Below are 18,047 nucleotides of genomic sequence, written 5' to 3'. Positions count from 1 at the left end.
GTCATCATGCATGATGCAACATACATGCATAATTTGTGCACATACATTTGCAGGAATGAGGCAAGATTGAATATTAGGGCACACAGACTAGTCACCAACACCACCTCTGAATGCATCTGCACTGATCAGTAGCTTGGGCCAGTCCCCAATTTCTTCCTACTGAACTACGCAGAAATACCAATTCCCTTCCCCCAAAAGGTAAGGATGGATTTTGAGGATGCCTGCCAATTTCATTTTTTATTTTTATTTATTTATTTATTTATTTAGGTACTGGTAATTGAATCCAGGAGCATTTAACCACTGAACCATATCCCCAGCACTTTTTTTTTAATTTATTTTGAGTTAGAGTCTTGCTAAGTTGCTTAGGGCCTTGTAAATTTACTGAAGCTGGCTTTGAACTTCCAATTCTCTTGCCTCAGCCTCCCAAGCTGTTGGGATTACAGGTGTGCTCCATAGCACCTGACCTAACTTCAGTTTTGAAAAAGAATAACTTCACCTCTAAAACTGAGGCCCCAGATCCAGCCCACGACAAGGATTCCCCCCCATCCATTCATACCCAAACCAGCATGGGATGGTGGGAAGACACATGAAGAACAGGATCCTGAGGCTGAAGTCTCTCTTTGGACACTGCCAAAGCATAGATGAATGCCCAGGAAATGGTGTTATCATCAGCAACAGGCTGAGTGTCTCTGCCCAGAGCTGCAGGAAAAGAACCTGATGGTCAATGATGGGCCAGCCATTGAGGTCCTGCATCTTCCATGGGACACACAGCCAGCAGGTCCAAGAGGCTCAGCTTAAAACAGGAGGGGCTGGCTGCAGATTACAAGTATTCTCCAGTAAATGTAGCCTTCCTTCTGCCTACTGACCCCAAAGACTAGCCCATTCTGTCCCTAGGGAGAGAGTCCAAATAATAATGTCTATAAGCATGGGGATTTTTTTTAAAGATTCATCTGGACCTTGTGAAAAACCATGGCAGTGATAACTTTCTAGCCAAATTAGGCCTCCTGTTTCCTCAGCAGCCAGGCCTGGACTAGGCCACAACAATACCACAAGGAGCTAGACTTAGATGAGCTCTGGGGTCTGTGAACCTGATATGAGTACAGAGGGGAGAAGGCAGGGAGTAAACAGAGGACTCAGCCTGGGGCATAAACACACTGTAAAAGTGCTATGGGCTCCCCTGGGAATCACACTCTGGGCTTTTCTGGCCCCTTGGCACTGTGTGTTATGGATCTGCCTAAAGGAGTCAGGGGTGGAAACGGGTTTGGCAAAACAAATCACAGCCGCTCCAGCATTATTCAGTCCATCACACAGTAGCTGCTTGAGGAGAGGAACAGCCCTGTCCTGTGTTCCCACTTCAGGTTGAGGAAACAAATGTCAGAATTCTACCAGAATAGCAGCTCTTTCACTTTCAAGTCTCTAAACCTCAGCTTCCTCATCTGTAAAATGGAAATAACTAGGCCTTTATTGAAGTGTAGGCAATTATGCCCACCTTGCAAGGTCCAGTAAAAACTGAAGATATCTAGCAAGTGCTTCCTGCACACATGGGGGTGACTAATAAACGGTACTGCTTTTGGTGATGACCCTTCCTGCCGCTGTTGGGAGGGCTTGGGAAAAGAAACACTTGTGCCACTTCACAGTCTATTTTAGGGAAACAGAGCACTTTTGCTAAATTTAAAAAAAGAAATCAATGTTATGTGTAATATCCCATATTACAGGGGACAGTGTGGTCTGCCTCCCAGATGCTGGGTGGGATTTGGGGAGGTGGGAGGAAGGACAGATCCATGAAGGTTGTCACAAGTGTACTTTCTGGCATGTTCAGGTTGTGCAGTGCAAGAACTGGCAGAAGTAGAGTACTGCAAGTCACAGGTGGCAATGACGTCAGTAAACCAGCCATACCTGTTTAGGGCCAGTGAGCCCTTTGTTCAAACTGAGTGAGGCTAGAATGGCATGGAAGGCTGAGAATCAAAAACAGTGGTCTAGAAACCAAAATCCATTTCTCACTGTGTGACCCACCTCCATTCAGTAGTAAATATCACCCATCTTCTCCCCATATCTGAGGAAAAGCCCCACCTTGGGAACTATCAGGATAGAGTGCCTGCCACCACAGCTGGAGCTCAGTGGATGGCAGTGCAAAATAAATGAAAATCAACGGAATTCAAACCTAAGTGCAGGGGCTGCTTATTACTATAAAAGAGGTCATCACATGGATGCTTATCACCAGTAACTGTAAGTTCAGAGGGGACATGTGCAATTGACCACGCATATCACAGAAGTGCATGAAGTTCTAGGAGGGAAGTCCCAGCATACTCGGAGATGTTCTGCCAAGTTGAAGACAGGCCTCAGCAAACTGAGGGCACTTGCCAGCCTTGATCCTCTGGGTGAGAAATGTTTGAAAGTATGAGGTGATAACCTAGAAAAGTGGCCACTGGTTGTTGCTGAAGTCAGCTTCAAGAGTTGCAGGGTGTGTTATGAGTGATTTGCTACAAACAAGAGGTGAAGACCTCAAGTTTTTGTGAATGATTCATATTTTTAAAAATGAAGCTGGATTCAAGGTTATCTCTATAATAATATCACTGTCTTACAACTTGCTTCCCAAATGCCTTCCTAAATGAATGAAATGACAAGAATGGTAGATAAACCAGGACACAGGGAAGAAGTCAGGTCTTTTTTTGTACAGGGGGTTGAACCCCTACACCCCATTTTTTTTTTTTTTTTTTAATTTTGAAACACAGTCTCATTAAGTAGCTCAGGTTGGCCTTGAACTTGCAATCTTCCTGCCTCAGTCTCTGGAATTGAGTCTCAGGGATTATAGGCATGTGCTGCAAGTTAGGTCTTGCCTATGGACTCCATTGGCTATGAATACCAGCTGGTGGCTGGGTGGGTGAAGACAGCTGGCCTAAACGTGGTGCCAAGCAGTAATAACAGTAAAATATTACACATTAAACATGTCCTAGGCACGGTTCTTTACACTGAGTAACTTGAATCATCATGACAACCCTTTGGACTTATCTCCATTTTACAGATGAGGAAACTGAGCTCCAAAATATTTAAACAACTTGCCCTCCATTCGTGTACAATGAATGGAAATGTATTCTGCTGTCATGTGTAACTAATCAGAACAAATAAAAATAAAAATAAAAACTTGCTCAAGATTACATAGTTAAAGAGGGGAAAGGTCTGGGATAATAAAATGCAAATAGGTACTAAATGAATAAAATACCATAATTGTCATAATTACCTATCACCAAAAGAAAACTATTTTTTTTAAGAAAACTATTTTATAGGCTGGACACAGTGGCACATGCCTGTAATCTCAGCAGCTCAGAAGCCTGAGGTAGAAGGATCACAAGTCCAAAGCCAACCTCAGCAATTTAGGAAGGCCCTGTCTCAAAATACAAAAGGACTGGGGATGTAGCTCTGGGTTCAATCCCAACACACAAAAAAAAAAAAAAAAAAAAAAGTATAGTAAAAAGAAACCAAACCTATCTTACAAATGTCCTCTTTGAAAGACCTCAGATTTTGCAAATCAAAGGAAGCTAATGCATGACCTGCACTAGTTATACATTCTGACTCAAGGGAAAGGGTCAAAGGGTGACCAGAATCAGATTTCCCAGGTTGGAGTACAAGACAGAGCTCTGCTCCTCCCAACACTGGGGCTGAACAATGATGTAGAACATAAACCACCAGAGGAACCAGGAGCTCTGCCTTGGTTATCTTCATTAACAACCCTCCACCACCATTTACTAAACATCTCCTATGTGTATCCACCAAGATCCCTTCACACTCATCATCACATTATTCCTTGATTACTGTCAATGATGGCCTTTGTCCTATTTTACAGATGCAGAAACTGAGGCTCTGCCCTGAGGTTTTCTTACTGTGGTGGAGCCATCACCTCCCTATGGCTTTTGCCATTTATTAATAAGTAACTCTGGCAGTTTAACATCCTCATCAAATCCCAGTATCTTTATCTGTAAAAGAGGAAAAGTGATTTCTGCCCTGCCTACCAAGATGGGCTGTGGGGATTGCATGATAAATAATACTTGAGAAAGCACTTTGAAAACTACAAAATGCTGAGCAAAGCAATGGATCGTTCCTCTTATTAATTACAAAGAGTGACACCTGATTCTGCAAGCATTTTGCTAAGGTGACTCCCCCTCCCCACCACCTCTTTTCCCTTGGGAATTGGGGAATAATTCAGTCTGCAGAGCGTGGGCACTCTTTTCTTCTAGTCCCTGGCATCTGGGAGTTGGAAAGTGGAGGTTTGCTGCAGGAGAAGGAGGAGGAAACAACAGTATTTGCATTCTACTGGTATTTCTCTTTAGGAACACAGTCTTGCCTGGAATTCTGTTGCCTCTAGCACACTCAGCCTTCAAACAGCAGTCAAGGCAGATTTACCAAGTACCTACTATGTGCAAGCACTTTGACCCAAGAAGATGGACGCGGAGGGCTTCTATCTATAGAGGTTGTGATCTGGGGCCCAGGACATTAGAGGAAGAGGGGACAGCAACAGGAGGAAGGGGTGGCTACAGCCCTTGGAGTTTTGCAGACTTCACAGCTGACCTCTGAGGGCACTTTTCATGGGTGGGCAGGGCTCGCAGCACAAGGCAATGAGCTGTGGCACAGGAATTCCAGTCAAAGTCCCCAGGCTGGGTTCAGGCAATCTCTTCTTGGCACAGTGATCACCAGCAACAACCACTTGACTTTCCCAAATGTAAAACAGGGAGAACTGTTCCACAGGCAAACTGGGCAGAATCAAACAGATGATGCTTGTGAACAAGCCTAGCCAGGTACCTGAAGGAGCTCAATAATAAACTCTCATTGAAAAACCATAACAACAAGAGAGTTAGTTCTCATCTTCTCATTCTGAGGACAGACTACAGTGGCCAAAAGCTTGGGCTCTGCAGTCTACAAGCTGTGTGGCCACAGGCAGCAGCAGTTGTTTTTTGAGGCTTGGTTTCTTCACCTATAAAAAGGTGATAATAGCATCCCTGTAGGGTGGTTATGAGGATTAACCTGGATCCTGCACCTGATGCTCCCTGTATGTGGTACATGCTGCAAAGGTGAGCTGCTGCTAACTGCATCTCTTGAAACCCTCAAAACAATAAGCCCATAGGCTCACCTATAGGATCCAGGCTGCTTGCTGGCTCATGGATGCCTGGGCTTGGGCTCATTCACCCTCAGTGCCTAGAACCAGGCTCTCAGAGGAAACAGAAACCAATGAGGAGGAATCGTCCTGCCAACGTCCCCAATACCAACACCCTGACATTGTAATGAAGGGCCCCCAGCCCCTTTCCTGACATTGGAGAGAGGAGTTGAGGAGCTGAGGATGGTCAGAGATGTGGGTGCACATGATGTGCTCATGGAGGGAGGCTGAGGCAGAAGGATCACAAGTTCAAGGTCAGACTCAGCAACTTAGTGACACCATATCTCAAGAAGAAAGAAAAGATAAAACAGACCAAAACAAAAAGTAACAGAAAACAGCAAGCATTGATGAGGACCTGGAGAAATTGGAACCCCTGTGCCCTGTTGGTGGGAGTGTAAACTGGAGCAGTCATTAAGGAAAACAGTAGATAGTTACTCAAAAAATTAAAAGCAGAATTAGCATTGATCCAGCAATGCCATTTCTGGGTATATACACCCAGAATTGAAAGCAGGGACTAAACAGTTATTTGTATACCCATGTTCATTAGCAGCATTATTCTCAATAGTCAAAAGGTAGAAGCAACCCAAACGTCCTGTGAGTGATGAGAGGATAAACAATGCAGTATATACATAGAATGAAATATTAGTCCGTTTTTTAAAAATGACATTCTGACACATGCTACATGGATGATGATATACTGAAAACATGCTAAGTGCTAGCATGTCACAAAAGGGCAAATTTTGCATGATTCCACTCACATGAAGTATCCAGAATAGTCCAATCCACAGAGATATAAAGCAGACTATCAGTTGCTAGTGGTTTGGGGAAGAGAGAAATGGGGAATTGCTATTTAATGGGTACAGAGTTTCAGTTGGGGAAAATGACAAAGTTGTGCAGACAGATGGTGGTAAGACTGCACACAATGTGAACACTTATGCTGCAGAAATGTGCACTTTAAATGGTTAAGGGTAAGTTTTATGTATATATATATATATATATATATATACATAAATATAAATATATGTGTGTGTATATATATATATATGCACACACACACGCACGCACACACACACACACACACACACATTACCACAATTTTCCTTAATCAGAAAGAAAAAAAATCAAAAAAGCAACCACTGACTTCCAGGAAGAATACAGCAAGGATAATAGGGGAGGAAACGAGAACCCAAAAAGTTCAGTAGCCGGAAGCCATATAGTTTCAGGTCCCTGGCCTTAGTCTTAAAAGCCCAGAATCCTCACTCACACTATTATAAGCCCAGTAACCAGGCAGGATAAGCTCTTCCAACTCAGGAACCTGAAAGAGAATTTAAAGTCCCCTGCAAAACACACATACCCCAATGTTGCTGTGTGGGTCCCTCTCAAATGGGCTCACCCCCAGTAATTTCCTTCTGCACACCACTAGTTCTCTGCCCACCTACTCTCTTCTTCCTGAGCTAAAACTTTTGAGAGAAAGGCCTTTTGTGGTCCCCATTGTCCCTAAGCCTATGCTTGGTTCACACAAGTGTGACTCAATGACTCTAAGTGACAAATAGGAGGTTATTTTTGTTGAGCACACTTTGCTCAGAAGCATATCAATCATTTCAGAAAGATTCCCATTCAAAAAATAATTCCCATTCAAAAAATAATTCCCATTCAAAAAATATACAGTTTAGAGTTTTACTCCTTAAATCAATAAGCTTCAATATGGTCAGAAAAAAATACATATTTGTATTACAATAAATATTCTGTAGCTTTTTTTTAAAACATTTTTAGAGGGGCTGGGGATATAGCTCAGTTGGTAGAGTGCTTGGCTAGCAGGCACAAGGCCCTGGGTTCAATCCCCAGCACCACCCAAAAAAAAAAAAAAAAAAAAAAAAAAAAATTTTAGTTGATGGACACAATATCTTTATTTATTCATTTTTATGTGGTGCTGAGGATCAAACCCAGCACTTCACACGTGCTAGGCAAATGCTCTACCACTGAGCTACAACCCCCCAGCCCTATCCTGTAGCTTTGAACAGAAACTTTCTTTTTTTTTTTTTTTTTTTTGCAGTACTGGGGATTGAACCCAGGGCCTTGTGCTTGCAAGGCAAGCACTGAACCAACTGAGCTATATCCCTAGCCCTGAACAGAAACTTTCTAAGTTCACAAAGTCTTTTATCATTCAGGGTCTCACTAGATTCTTACAACCTCTCTGAGAGGTGAGCAGGGAGAGTCACCTCATTGTACAAATGGGGAAACTGAGGTTCAAGAAGATCAAGAGGCTTGTCCAAAGCCACACAAAGAACTAAGAAGGCCCAGAGAACCAAAGTCTCATTTTTTACCAATGCCAGATGCAACTCAGGTTTGAGATTTCACACTCAAGCAGACCATACGGCCATAAAACTATTTACAATCAGTGTTAGCTTATTTTATCCTCATATTATCTCACTGAAGTAAACTGGAGATATTATTTTTAGAGGATCAATTAAGCATGAAACAGATGACCTGCCCAAGATCACCACTCAAGAAAGTGTCAAAGGCATCCAGGCAGCACACGCCTCTAATCCCAACAGCTCCGAAGGCTGAGTGCAAGTTCAGCCTCAGCAACTTAGTGAGGCGCTAAGCAACTCGGCAAGATCTTGTCTCTAAATAAAATACAAAATAGGGCTGAGGATGTGGCTCAGTGGCTGAGTACCCCTGAGTTCAACCCCTGGTACCTCCCCGCAAAAAAAAAAAAAAAAAAAAAAAAATAAAGAAAGAAAGAAAAAGAGAAAAGAGAAAATGGCAGACTGGGCACAATGGAGCGAACCTGTGATCCCAGCAGCTCAGAGGCTGAGGTAGGAGGATGACGAGTTTAAAGGCAGCCTCAGCAACTTAGGCCCTAAGCAAAAGAGACCCTATCTCAAAAGATTAAAAAAAATAAAGGGCTGGGGATGTGGCTCAGTGGTTAAGCACCCCAGGGTTCAATCCCCAGTACCAAAAAAAAAAAAGAAAAGAAAAGAAAGAAAGGAAGGAAAGAGAAAGTGGTGAAGAAGAAACTAGACCCCTTCCCTTTTGAATATGCTTGACCTTGAACACTTCTTACAATGTCTTGACCTCAGTACAATCAAGACTTAAAGCAGCCCATGCAGTTTTTATAAAGGTTGCACCGTATTTCTGTGAACTAGGCAGGGAACAGATATACCTTTGTTCTCTTTTTAATAGCTGAATAAGAAAAAAGAGGTTACAGAAATCTTTAGGTCCCTTTTCAGCTCTAAAATTCTATGATTCTAAAAATTCTCCAGAAAACTGATGGGCAGAAAGGCCCAGGACCCATATCAACTTCCTTCCTCACATTCTATTAGACCACCCCATCCCTGCCCTGCAAGTTAGGGACTACAAACACCACATGTACCTGAGACAAGGACCCACTCTTACACAGACACACATGTGAAATGACAAGAATGTGCCACTGCCTGGGTGGGAACCTAATAAGGGACCTTCATTCTAAGCTCTCTAGCTTCTAGCTTCAGCCCCAGGAGGTTCCAGCAATATGTTCTCAAGCCACAGGGAACCATACCTCAGGTACTGGGGACCTCATCTGCCCCTGCGATAGAAAGATGCCATTTCAGGGAAAGAACACCACTGAGGCTGCAATTCAGGTCCCTTCACTAGCCTACCTGCCCTAACACAGGAGGGCTGGTTGAACTCCTAAGCCGGGAGATCAATCAGGTATGCCCATCCTTGCTCTTCTATGCAGCTCACTAACATGGTTTATGCATGCTAATTTCATTCATGAAATACTGATTAGACACCAACTATACATCAGGCATGGCTCTTGGTGCAAAAGACCAAATCTCTGATCACAGGGAGTAAGGTGAGGCAGCCAGTGTCAGATGACAATACAAACTATGGAGAAAGGCAAAACCGGTAAGGGCAGCAGATCCATTCAGACACTAGGGGGTTGAACAAGGGGATGAAGAGCAAGAGGTGGCTTAAGAAGAGAAAATGGGCAAAACTCATATAGTGACTTACAGGCCAGTACAAAGTCTCTGAATAAGATCCAGAGTCAAAGGAAGGGCTGAGCAAAGGAGTAACAAAATCTGACTTACAGTTTACAGCATCACTCTGACTGCTGTGATGGAAATAGTTTGTTGGGAGACAAGGGAGAAAGTAGAAAGGTCAATGTAGAGGCCGACATAGAATGAAAGTGGTAGAGACAGGGAGTCAGGTGCAGGATACAACGAAGGAAACACCAACAGACTTATTGATTAAATGGATGTGAGATTTGAGAGAAAAGGAGAGGTCAGGGATGACACTAGTGTTTGGGGGCCTGGACAACTGGAAGAAAGAATTCAACGTTAATTGAGATAGGAATGATGAGGGGAGCATGAGGGGTGGAAGCGGGGGTTCATTCTGGTTTGGACACATAGAACTGAGGGACGTTGTGGATATCAGATTTGTTCAAAGGCAGCAAAGTCAAAGCTGGAGTTGGAGAAGATGACTGAGATTACAAACTTGAGCATCCCCAGCATATATAATATGTAACCATATGTATGATCATACAGGATTCACACAGATGATCATGTTCTCTGTCTGCATATTTACCATCCCCCACAAGACTGTAAGCTCCATGTGGCCAAGGACCATATCCGTTCACTGTCAGCCAGATGCCGGCCACTCAGTAAATATTTACTGAGCAAATGGAGAAGTTGCCCAATTACACCCTCAAGAATAGCCACACTGCCCACACAAAAAGAAGCAGACTCCCTGCCAAGCACAACCAGCCCCAAACAGGGCCCTGGGTCTGTACTCCCAGAGCCTGAGATTCCAGAACGTAAATGGATACGCCTGGCACATCACAGAGTCAGATATTCAGGTTTCAGCCCTGCCACATTCTTCAAAGGGTGGAGCGAGGCAAGAGACCTGCCTGTTCTACTACCTCTATTTCTTCTGACAGTGGCTGGGGGAATGGGCTGCTCCACCCAGGTCAGTGGTAGAAATATTGATCCACCTGGGATAGATGTATAGGCTGGCAGGAACCTCCAAAGGAGCAAATCCTCAAGTATTCACAGAAGCATGCAAGCACACACATTATCTGGAGAAGAACCTATGCCTACAGGCGATACAGTCAGAGAAACAATATAAATAAATAATAAATGGTGACAATATAAAACTTGATGAGAGGGCCATAATCCTTCTACCAATGCAAGAATTCCTAACCAGTGGCAGGGGTTCACCTGTCAAGTAACTGAGAAGACAGAATCAAGGACAAAAGGTGGCATTACAAGGCAAAAGTTTTCACCTCAATTACTCCAGTTTTGAATAGTCACCTTTATGAAGACGATAAAACTGCTCTAATGACCTTGTATAATTCCCTCCCTTTCTGAGATATTGGAAGTGTGGCCCAGAGAGGCTGGATGACTTGCCCAGGGTCACCAAACAGACAACCAGGAGTAGAATTCAGGTTCTAGCTCTGTTGAGGGTTTCTTCCCATTTCAGTTGTGACAAAGAAAAGGCAAGAGTTATAGTGCACAGTGGGGGCTGGAGAGTTCATTTCAGGCACTAGTCTTTTTCTTTTTCTTTCTCTTTTTTCCTTTTTGTTTGGGGATTGAACTCAGGAGCACTTTTCCACTAGCTACATCCCAGCCTTTTTTATTTTCTGAAACAGGGTCTCACTAAGTTGCTGAGGCTGGCCTCAAACTTACAATCCTCCTCAGTCTCACAGTTGCTGGAATTTCAGGTGTGCACCATCACACGCCTAGCTTTTTTTCCCCCCCCTTTTTTTTTTTTTTAAACAGTGCTGGAAATTGAATGGAGGGCTTCAAATGTGTTAGGCAAGAGCTCTACCACTGAGGAACACCTCCAGCCCTAGACATTAGCCTTACAACATGAAACTACTCCTTGTCAAAGAGTAAGCTGCAGATGTTAAAGGAATGCCAGATGCATGCTGTGAAGTTAAGAAGGATTCCTTCCCTTGTACCAAATCTGTGATCCTACAGAGTTCCCCTCAGCTTTGGACTTTATGAATAAAGCTATTCATAGCAGGACCCACAGAATTAAAATAACGATTCACTAGCAGGCAAAAAAAAAAAAAAAAAATGCAGATATATACTTCACTAAAATGTTTACATAAAAAATTCAGGTGGCAAGGTGAACTTGGGTTAGCTTTCTAAAATCAACAAATATTGAGTGCTTCCTATGTACAGGTCTCTGTGCTAAGTGCTGAGTGTGTGAGTGCATGGTCATTTGAGTGAAAAAGAGAGACAAATACAGAAGTAAAAGAGAGAACCCAGGTCTTCAGGCTTGCACGGTGGTTGCTGATACAAGGCTATGAACATCAAAGACATGACTAATAATATGGAGTAGATAATTGTTAAGTAAGTGGCATAGGTAATGTGTCTGCAGGAGTCTCTGAAGAAACAATCACTTCTGCTGGGGGGGTGGGGGGTAGGGTTGTCAGGCAGGCAATCAAGAAGGACCTAGAATTTGAGGTGGACCTTGAAGGAAAGAAAGATCTCAATAAGGAAGAAAAATGAACAAGCAAATACTGATGGCTCATGGAAAGAGAAAGAAATAAGTCTTAGAAGGACAAAGTCAGATTTTAATAGCCTTGAAAGAGCTTGTAGGATTGAGAAGGTGAAAGTTTAGGATATTGAAATTATAGGGTTTAAAACATGTTAATTTGACAAACGCCTTCTGGGGGGTCATTGTGTGCAGGTATTTGATGAATGATTGAAGGCAAACTTGCCCTTGGTGGGGAACTCACTTCAGACTGGCAGAAGAGGTGGACTTGAGATGACAAGGGGATAAGTCATTTGAGAAGAGGCATGTCTAAAGGAAGAACCAGCAGGCCCCAGTGACCAGCTGGGTGGGAGGCAGAGGACAAGGAAGTACAAACTTGCCAGAGAGAGTTCTTCAAAGTAAAAGTCAGGCAGCTGGAAGAATAGAATAAAGAAGGGAAGCTGGTTGAGGGGAGATGCAGAGCTTAGTTTTAGAGGTGCTGAATCTTAGAATATCTATATCACAGTGTCCCATGGGCATCTGGAGATGTGGGTCTGGGGTTTCAGTTGAAGATCAAGATGTAGGGATCTTCCCAATGGACAAGTGTGTAATTGAATAAGATTTCTCGGGAGGGAATGTAAAGAGAAAGAATATCAAACTCGACCACAGGTGTCCCAACCCTAAAAGAGAAGAAGGATAGATATTGAGTCTGAGAGATCAGAAAGGAAAATCAAGATAATCTAATGCCAAGAAAGGAAGCAGGGAGAGTTTCAGTGGGAGAGGGTTGTCAACAGTGAAAACATGCTATAAAATCAAGAACTGAGCTTACAAAAAATATTTGATTATTGAATGAATGAATGAATGAAAGAAAAGGAAGCCCTTGGAGTGGAGAATCAACTTTCCTCTGCAGAAGAATGGCCAGGGTTGCACTCAGACAACAGGATTTTAATGTTAAGTTTTACCTCATTCTTCCTATGAAAACACAATTCTTCCTGAACAAGTCATCCTGTCCACCACACAGACATCCTTCCGTGCTTCCCCCTGTCTCCCCCATTCTTCTTCCTAGTTTCCGAAATCCAAGCAACACACCTTTGGTGGCAAACTAGACAGGAAACTTCAACGAGAGTTTCCACTTCATTAACAACTATGACTGTGTCCTCTCTTACACAAAAGCGTATGTGGCAACAGGGTGGAAGAGAAGATGGGGTTCTAGCCCCAGCTGCACTACTAACCAGCTATGTGACTTTGGAAAAGTTACTCAACCTCTCCGAATATGGATATTTACATAGGGAGAGGTAGGTCTACCAGATATCTAGACAAGTTTTGAAGATCCCTTTGAGCTCTAAAGTCTATTATATCATTCTCAAAGGGTCCTGGCAACACCCTCAGGGAAACAACTGCTAGACCTCTTCCCGGGGTGAAGCGCCAGGATAGGAAGCTTGTACCAAGAAAGTGAGAAGGCGAGGGGCAGCGCTGCTCAGGCCTCGCGGGTCACCAGCGAACAGATTCCATTCCTAGTGCTCGGGAAGGATCCCAACAAACCCGAGGGTGACTCTCATCACGCACCCCACCTTTCCTAAACTCCCAGACGGCCGGGAGGCTCGAAAAAGCCCTGCGGGGAAAAATAAAGATTTCCTTCCCAGAGTCCTGCGCTGCTTTTGCAAGTCGGATTCCGGCAGACACGATCTGCAGCCCGATAATGACACAGTCTTTGGAAGGAGCGACTGTTCTCGTCTCGCTCGCTCAGAGTTCTGGGGCTGCCTGGCTGCCCGCGCCGCGCCCCGACGGACCGGCGTCCGACCCCAGCCGGGGCTGCCAGGCCAGCGGCGCCCTCGCCCCGGCGCCCTCCCTCCATGGCCCCACTGCGGTCTGCAAACATTTCCTGCCCCTGCCCCCGCCCCCACCAGGAGCTTCCCAGTTGGAGCGAGTTGGTCTCGCAGCCGGGTCAGCACTTGCAGTTGCCCCAACTCGGCTTCCCCGGCCACCCCGCCCTGAGGAGGGGGCTCCGTCTGGCTCCGAGACATCGAGGAATCCCAGGCACCAGGAGCCACGGGAGGTCGCTCGGGAACCCCAGGGCTCCGGCAAGAAGGGGGGCAACTGGCGGGGAGACGTGGCCCTGTTCACTTCCCCGGCGTTACCTGCTCGCTTGCGGGGGTGTCCCGGGGCGGCCGGCCTCTCACGGCGCTGTCTCCCCACGCAGTTGCCCATGCTGGCTCCTCAGCCGGTCCCCATGCACCGGAGACGGCGGTTGGCCGACTGCTCCGCGCTCCTGCCCCGGACGGCGGCGTCCGGGGTCAACGGCTCCTGCCGCTCGGCATCGGGCGCTCCCGGATCTCCCCCGGGGCGCGCTCTGCCCGGCGCCGGCTTCACCACAAACTTTGCGGGCCAGGGGAGAGAGGGAGGTGGCCGACTCTCAACACAGTCCCAGGTGGCCGGGCCAGGGGGGCCCGCGACGGTGCCCGGCCAGAGACCAGCCCCGCTGGAGGGGCGGAGAGGGGGCGGGCACCGCTGCAGCTACTCAGGGCTCGCTCGGGGCTCCCAGCTGGGGCCGGCCCCCCGGAGCCTGTCACTCACCTGCCTAACCCCGCCCCAGCCCGGCCCCGCTCTCTTCCGCCGGCTGGCGGTGCCCGCGCCGCCGCCGCCACCCGCCCCAGGTGCGCATGTGACTGACAGCACCGCCCCTCGGGCCGGGCCTGATTTTCTCATTGGCTTCCCCCAGGGTGCGCACCGCCCCCCGGCCCCACCCAACCAGGTGCCCGCCCCGCCGCCGGTCTCCCGGGGAGCCCGGCCGGGAATTATTCGCCCTCAATGGCCCCCGGCTGCGTGCGGAGCAGCCTCCTCCCTTCTACGCGCCACCGCCCCAACCTCAGGCCCCGCCCCTCGGGGAGGGGCCGTCCCGTCCCTCCCTGGAACTGCCTGGCCCGGAGCCGGCAGGCACGTGATCCAGAGAGCGTCCCGCCCCCTCGGCCTTCGCCCAGCAATTGGCTCAGAAGACGCGTGCGCGGAGAGGTCCTTCTTTTACCACCTCCTACTTCCCCTCCCACCGTCTCGGGTGCGCGTCATGGCTGCCGCCGCCGCTCTGGAGGCGGCGGCGTCGCCTACGGGCGCCCTGTGGGGCCTCGTGCAAGACTTCGTCATGGGTCAGCAGGAGGGTCCCGCTGACCAGGTGGCTGCAGGTACGGCTGGCAGCGCCGCGTGGCTTCTACATGGCCGACTGGAGGGAGGCGGCCTCAGCACCAGCGCGGGGTGGGAAGGGAGTGAGGGACAGAGGTGACTTTGAGAGATTGTTCTCAGGCTGCTTGGTGAGCATCGCGAGCTTGAAAGCCATAACAAGTAGAGTCAGTTGCATCTTTGTTAAAGCGTCTTTACGCTCCTCCTCTCCCTCTAGTCAGTTATAGAACACCATTACATTTCACAGGTAAGGAAACTGAGGCCCGGCGAGGGCAAAAGACTTGCCCTGGGTTACCGACCAGATAGGAGGGGGAGCTTGGACTCGAACTCCTCTCTTCAGATCGGAACTAGTAGCTCACGCCACGAGACACGTTGTGTGATGTTGACGTGGGGAGATGGATGTTCGGAGGCATCCGCTCCTGTCGCGTGGCATCCTGGGAGTGGCCGATGGCCCCCTCTCTGACTGGCTGTAATCCGAGGGAGGAGGAGAAGAGGAACCAATCTCCGGGGAATTAGAGATAAGATTTTATTCTGTGCCTTAGTGTTCTCAATTAATTTGCTTCACGACTTTTTATGTGTCATTTATCTTCTTCCCAGATCTCCAGTTTCCTACTTTTGACCAGTTCAGGAATCCTTAGTTCCAACACTCCAAAATTTGAATAAAACAAATTCCAGGCCACTTTGGAATTCTGACTTAGCTTTTTTAAGGGTTGGGGGGAAAACAAACCTAAAAAATTATCGAATGTTAGGCTTTCACATTCAAGTTTCAAGGAATACAAAATGAGCACAGATAAGGTTTTTTAAAGTATTTATTTGGGGAAGTTTTGCACGCTTGGGGAAAAGTAAAGGGCAAGTTTCTGTTGCAAATTGAACAGATTAACTTTTAGGTGTCAAATGAATAATGAATCTACTAGAAACATAACACTGGACCTTAGCAATATTCTCCTTTCATTCAAATCATTTCACTATATTGAACACATATTAGTCTCCAAATATGATGCAAAGCAAGTTAGATTAGATCTGTGACCACCAAGAACATATAATGTGGTTGAAGAGACAACCAAGCTCTAAGAGATTTGTGCAGGTTGCTTTGGAAGCTTCAGTGGGCAATGCCCAGTGCTACCACTAAGCTTATCATATTACAACTTTAGAAAGTATAGTGTGTTATCAGTGCTTACAATTAGTATGTAAAGTGTGTTGTCAGTGTGGTTTTTACAATGTTTTATTATGAAAAATTTCAAACATTCAGCAAAAATCTGAACAGTCTTATAAGAAACACCCACCACCTGGATCCTACCATTAACATTTTTCTGTAACTTGCTTTATCATATACTTATCCATCCATTTAAATTGTTTAAGTATCAGTACACTTATGTCTGAGTACTTTGGCACATCATTGACTAGCATTTGTTTACAGTTTATCTTGGTATAATGTTTATATCCAATGAACTATACTGTCCAAAATATATATTCATTGTTTGTAGCTAAAACAGTCTCATCTACTACCAAGGTAAAGAACATTATTGTTGTTTGTGATTCTTCTTTTACATTTTGAAAAGACAGCTAAGTTCTTTTTTTTTTTTTTTTTTTTTTTTCCCTTCTACCGGTACTGGGAATTGAACTCAAAGGTGCTTAACTACTGAGCCACATCCCTAACCCTTTTTTATATTTTATTTAGAGACAGGGTCTCACTGAATTGCTTAGGATCTCACTAAGTTGTCGAGGCTGCCTTTGAACTCACAGTCCTCCTGTCTCAGCCTCCAGAGCTGCTGGAATTATAGGCATGGCCACTGTGCCTGACAGCTAAGTTCTTAAAATTATTCTTGTAACATAATTTTATTTATGCCCGAAAAAAATGACCTAAACTGTTGTCTACTTTAACTCAACTCAGCTAACTCTCTGTAACATCAGCCATTTTGTAATTTAGCCATCTAAAGTAAAGAAGGTTGTTACAGAGAAGTAGTGATCGATGAGACTGAAAAGGTTTGATGGGGTTAGATTATGCATAACCTTGTCTTTTGGACCAAAGGATTTGAATGACCTATTGTAGGTAATAGAGTCATTGTAGATCCTTGAGCAAGCAGAGCCATAAAATGAAAGCAGATTTGGAAAGGATTAATTTAGTATTCTCTATCTTAGATCACAGCCATAGTTAGGTTTGTGGAAGGTTGACAGTTTTTGCTTTCTGATCCTCTAGCCTATATCAATCTCTGTTAGTGCTAAAGGGACCAGTCAGCTTCCTGTTCAGCCATTTGCAGCAGCAGCCTCTCCTACAAATTATAAATGCAGAAGGAACACCTGTGATCATAAAGGCATCTGCCACCAAATTTGCTTTGGACCTAGGGAAAAGTAGGTGTCAGTTGTAAAAAAGGAGTAAACAATGGAAGGGAAATGACCTGGAAGCCCAGAGTTAAGACCTCTCAGGCAGGTGTTCAAAGGCTGCCACTACTTAATGTCAGCCTTCATTTTCACTATTCCTCTCTTGGACATTTAGTTCCCAGCAGCCACCTTATCCCCTGAGTGCTGTCCTTCCCATTTCCCTCCACTACTTCTGATCTAGGTTAGATGTTGGAATCAAAGTCCAGATTGAATGTTGCCCCAAACATCTTACACTTCCGAATCTTTGTAATACTTATTTCTCAATCAGTCATGTATTTATTAGCAGACTCGTTTAGTAGCTATGTCTGTGCACATCTCCAAATCGTTCCCTTCGTTCTCTACCACCAGTATCTCCTAGAATCACAATAAAAATTGCTCATGTAGCCATGTGTGGTGGTACATGCCTGAAATCACAGCTACTTGGGAGGCTGAGGCAGGCAGATCACAAGTTTGAGGCCAATCTCGGAAACTTAATGCAAGACCCTGTCTCAAAACAAAATTAGAAAGGGCTGCAGGTGTTGCTTAGTGGTAGATGCTTGCCAGGCATGCATGAGGACCTGGGTTCAGTTCGCAGTACTGGGAGGAAGAAACTGCCTATGTGAATGGAGTGAGAGATGTCGAAGGAAGAATCTGGAATTTGAGGTCAAACCAGTTATGAGGCTTGAAGGAAAGAGCCCAGAATGTCTCCAAAGTTTTGAGCCTGAGTATAAATATAAAGGGAAGTATTCTCTCCATAAAAGGAAGTTGGAAAAGGAGCTGATTTTGGAGAGTATGATTTTTGGACATGTTGAATTTGCAGGTGGTGAATATAATTTTTCCCTCTCAAGGTATTTGGATTTTCCTTTGTTTCAGTCCTTTTTATAGTATTGTATTTTCCCATATACAT

General features: G+C 45.4%; 3 protein-coding genes across 6 annotated transcripts in view; 2 read left to right on the top strand and 1 right to left on the bottom strand.

Annotated features, from left to right (window-relative positions):
* The window catches only part of Ubtd1 (ubiquitin domain containing 1), a 52,641-nt gene extending 38,338 nt beyond the window's left edge, over window positions 1-14,303 (bottom strand). The window contains exon 1 of one of the 2 annotated variants that reach the window (XM_047553035.1): window positions 13,750-14,303. In XM_047553035.1, coding sequence (XP_047408991.1) covers window positions 13,750-13,819 — 70 coding nt within the window. In that variant the 5' untranslated portion in view covers window positions 13,820-14,303. The remainder of the gene's footprint in view (window positions 1-13,749) is intronic. The other variant, XM_047553037.1, reaches the window with a different exon arrangement.
* Window positions 13,842-14,553, top strand: LOC124985785 (basic proline-rich protein-like). The gene is made up of 2 exons (XM_047554394.1): window positions 13,842-14,269; window positions 14,331-14,553. Exons 1-2 carry the CDS (start codon window positions 13,842-13,844, stop codon window positions 14,551-14,553), a joined length of 651 nt encoding a protein of 216 aa, XP_047410350.1.
* A 77-nt stretch (window positions 14,554-14,630) lies between these two features.
* The window catches only part of Mms19 (MMS19 homolog, cytosolic iron-sulfur assembly component), a 29,641-nt gene continuing 26,224 nt past the window's right edge, over window positions 14,631-18,047 (top strand). For all 3 annotated transcript variants that reach the window (XM_047552732.1, XM_047552731.1, XM_047552729.1), the window contains exon 1: window positions 14,631-14,787. In XM_047552732.1, coding sequence (XP_047408688.1) covers window positions 14,673-14,787 — 115 coding nt within the window. In that variant the 5' untranslated portion in view covers window positions 14,631-14,672. The remainder of the gene's footprint in view (window positions 14,788-18,047) is intronic.

This window comes from Sciurus carolinensis, chromosome 5 (genome assembly GCF_902686445.1).
Source record: "Sciurus carolinensis chromosome 5, mSciCar1.2, whole genome shotgun sequence".
In the NCBI taxonomy this organism is placed as follows: domain Eukaryota; kingdom Metazoa; phylum Chordata; class Mammalia; order Rodentia; family Sciuridae; genus Sciurus; species Sciurus carolinensis.
The sequence above is the reverse complement of the archived record's forward strand: the minus strand, read 5'-3'. Positions and strand labels throughout refer to the sequence as shown.

Coding starts and splice junctions, on each gene's coding strand:
- LOC124985785 (XM_047554394.1), top strand. CDS start 13,842: ATGCACCGGAGACGGCGGTTGGCCGACTGCTCCGCGCTCCTGCCCCGG. Junction 14,270..14,330: donor CCGCCACCCGCCCCAGGTGC/GCATGTGACTGA, acceptor GGCTTCCCCCAG/GGTGCGCACCGCCCCCCGGC.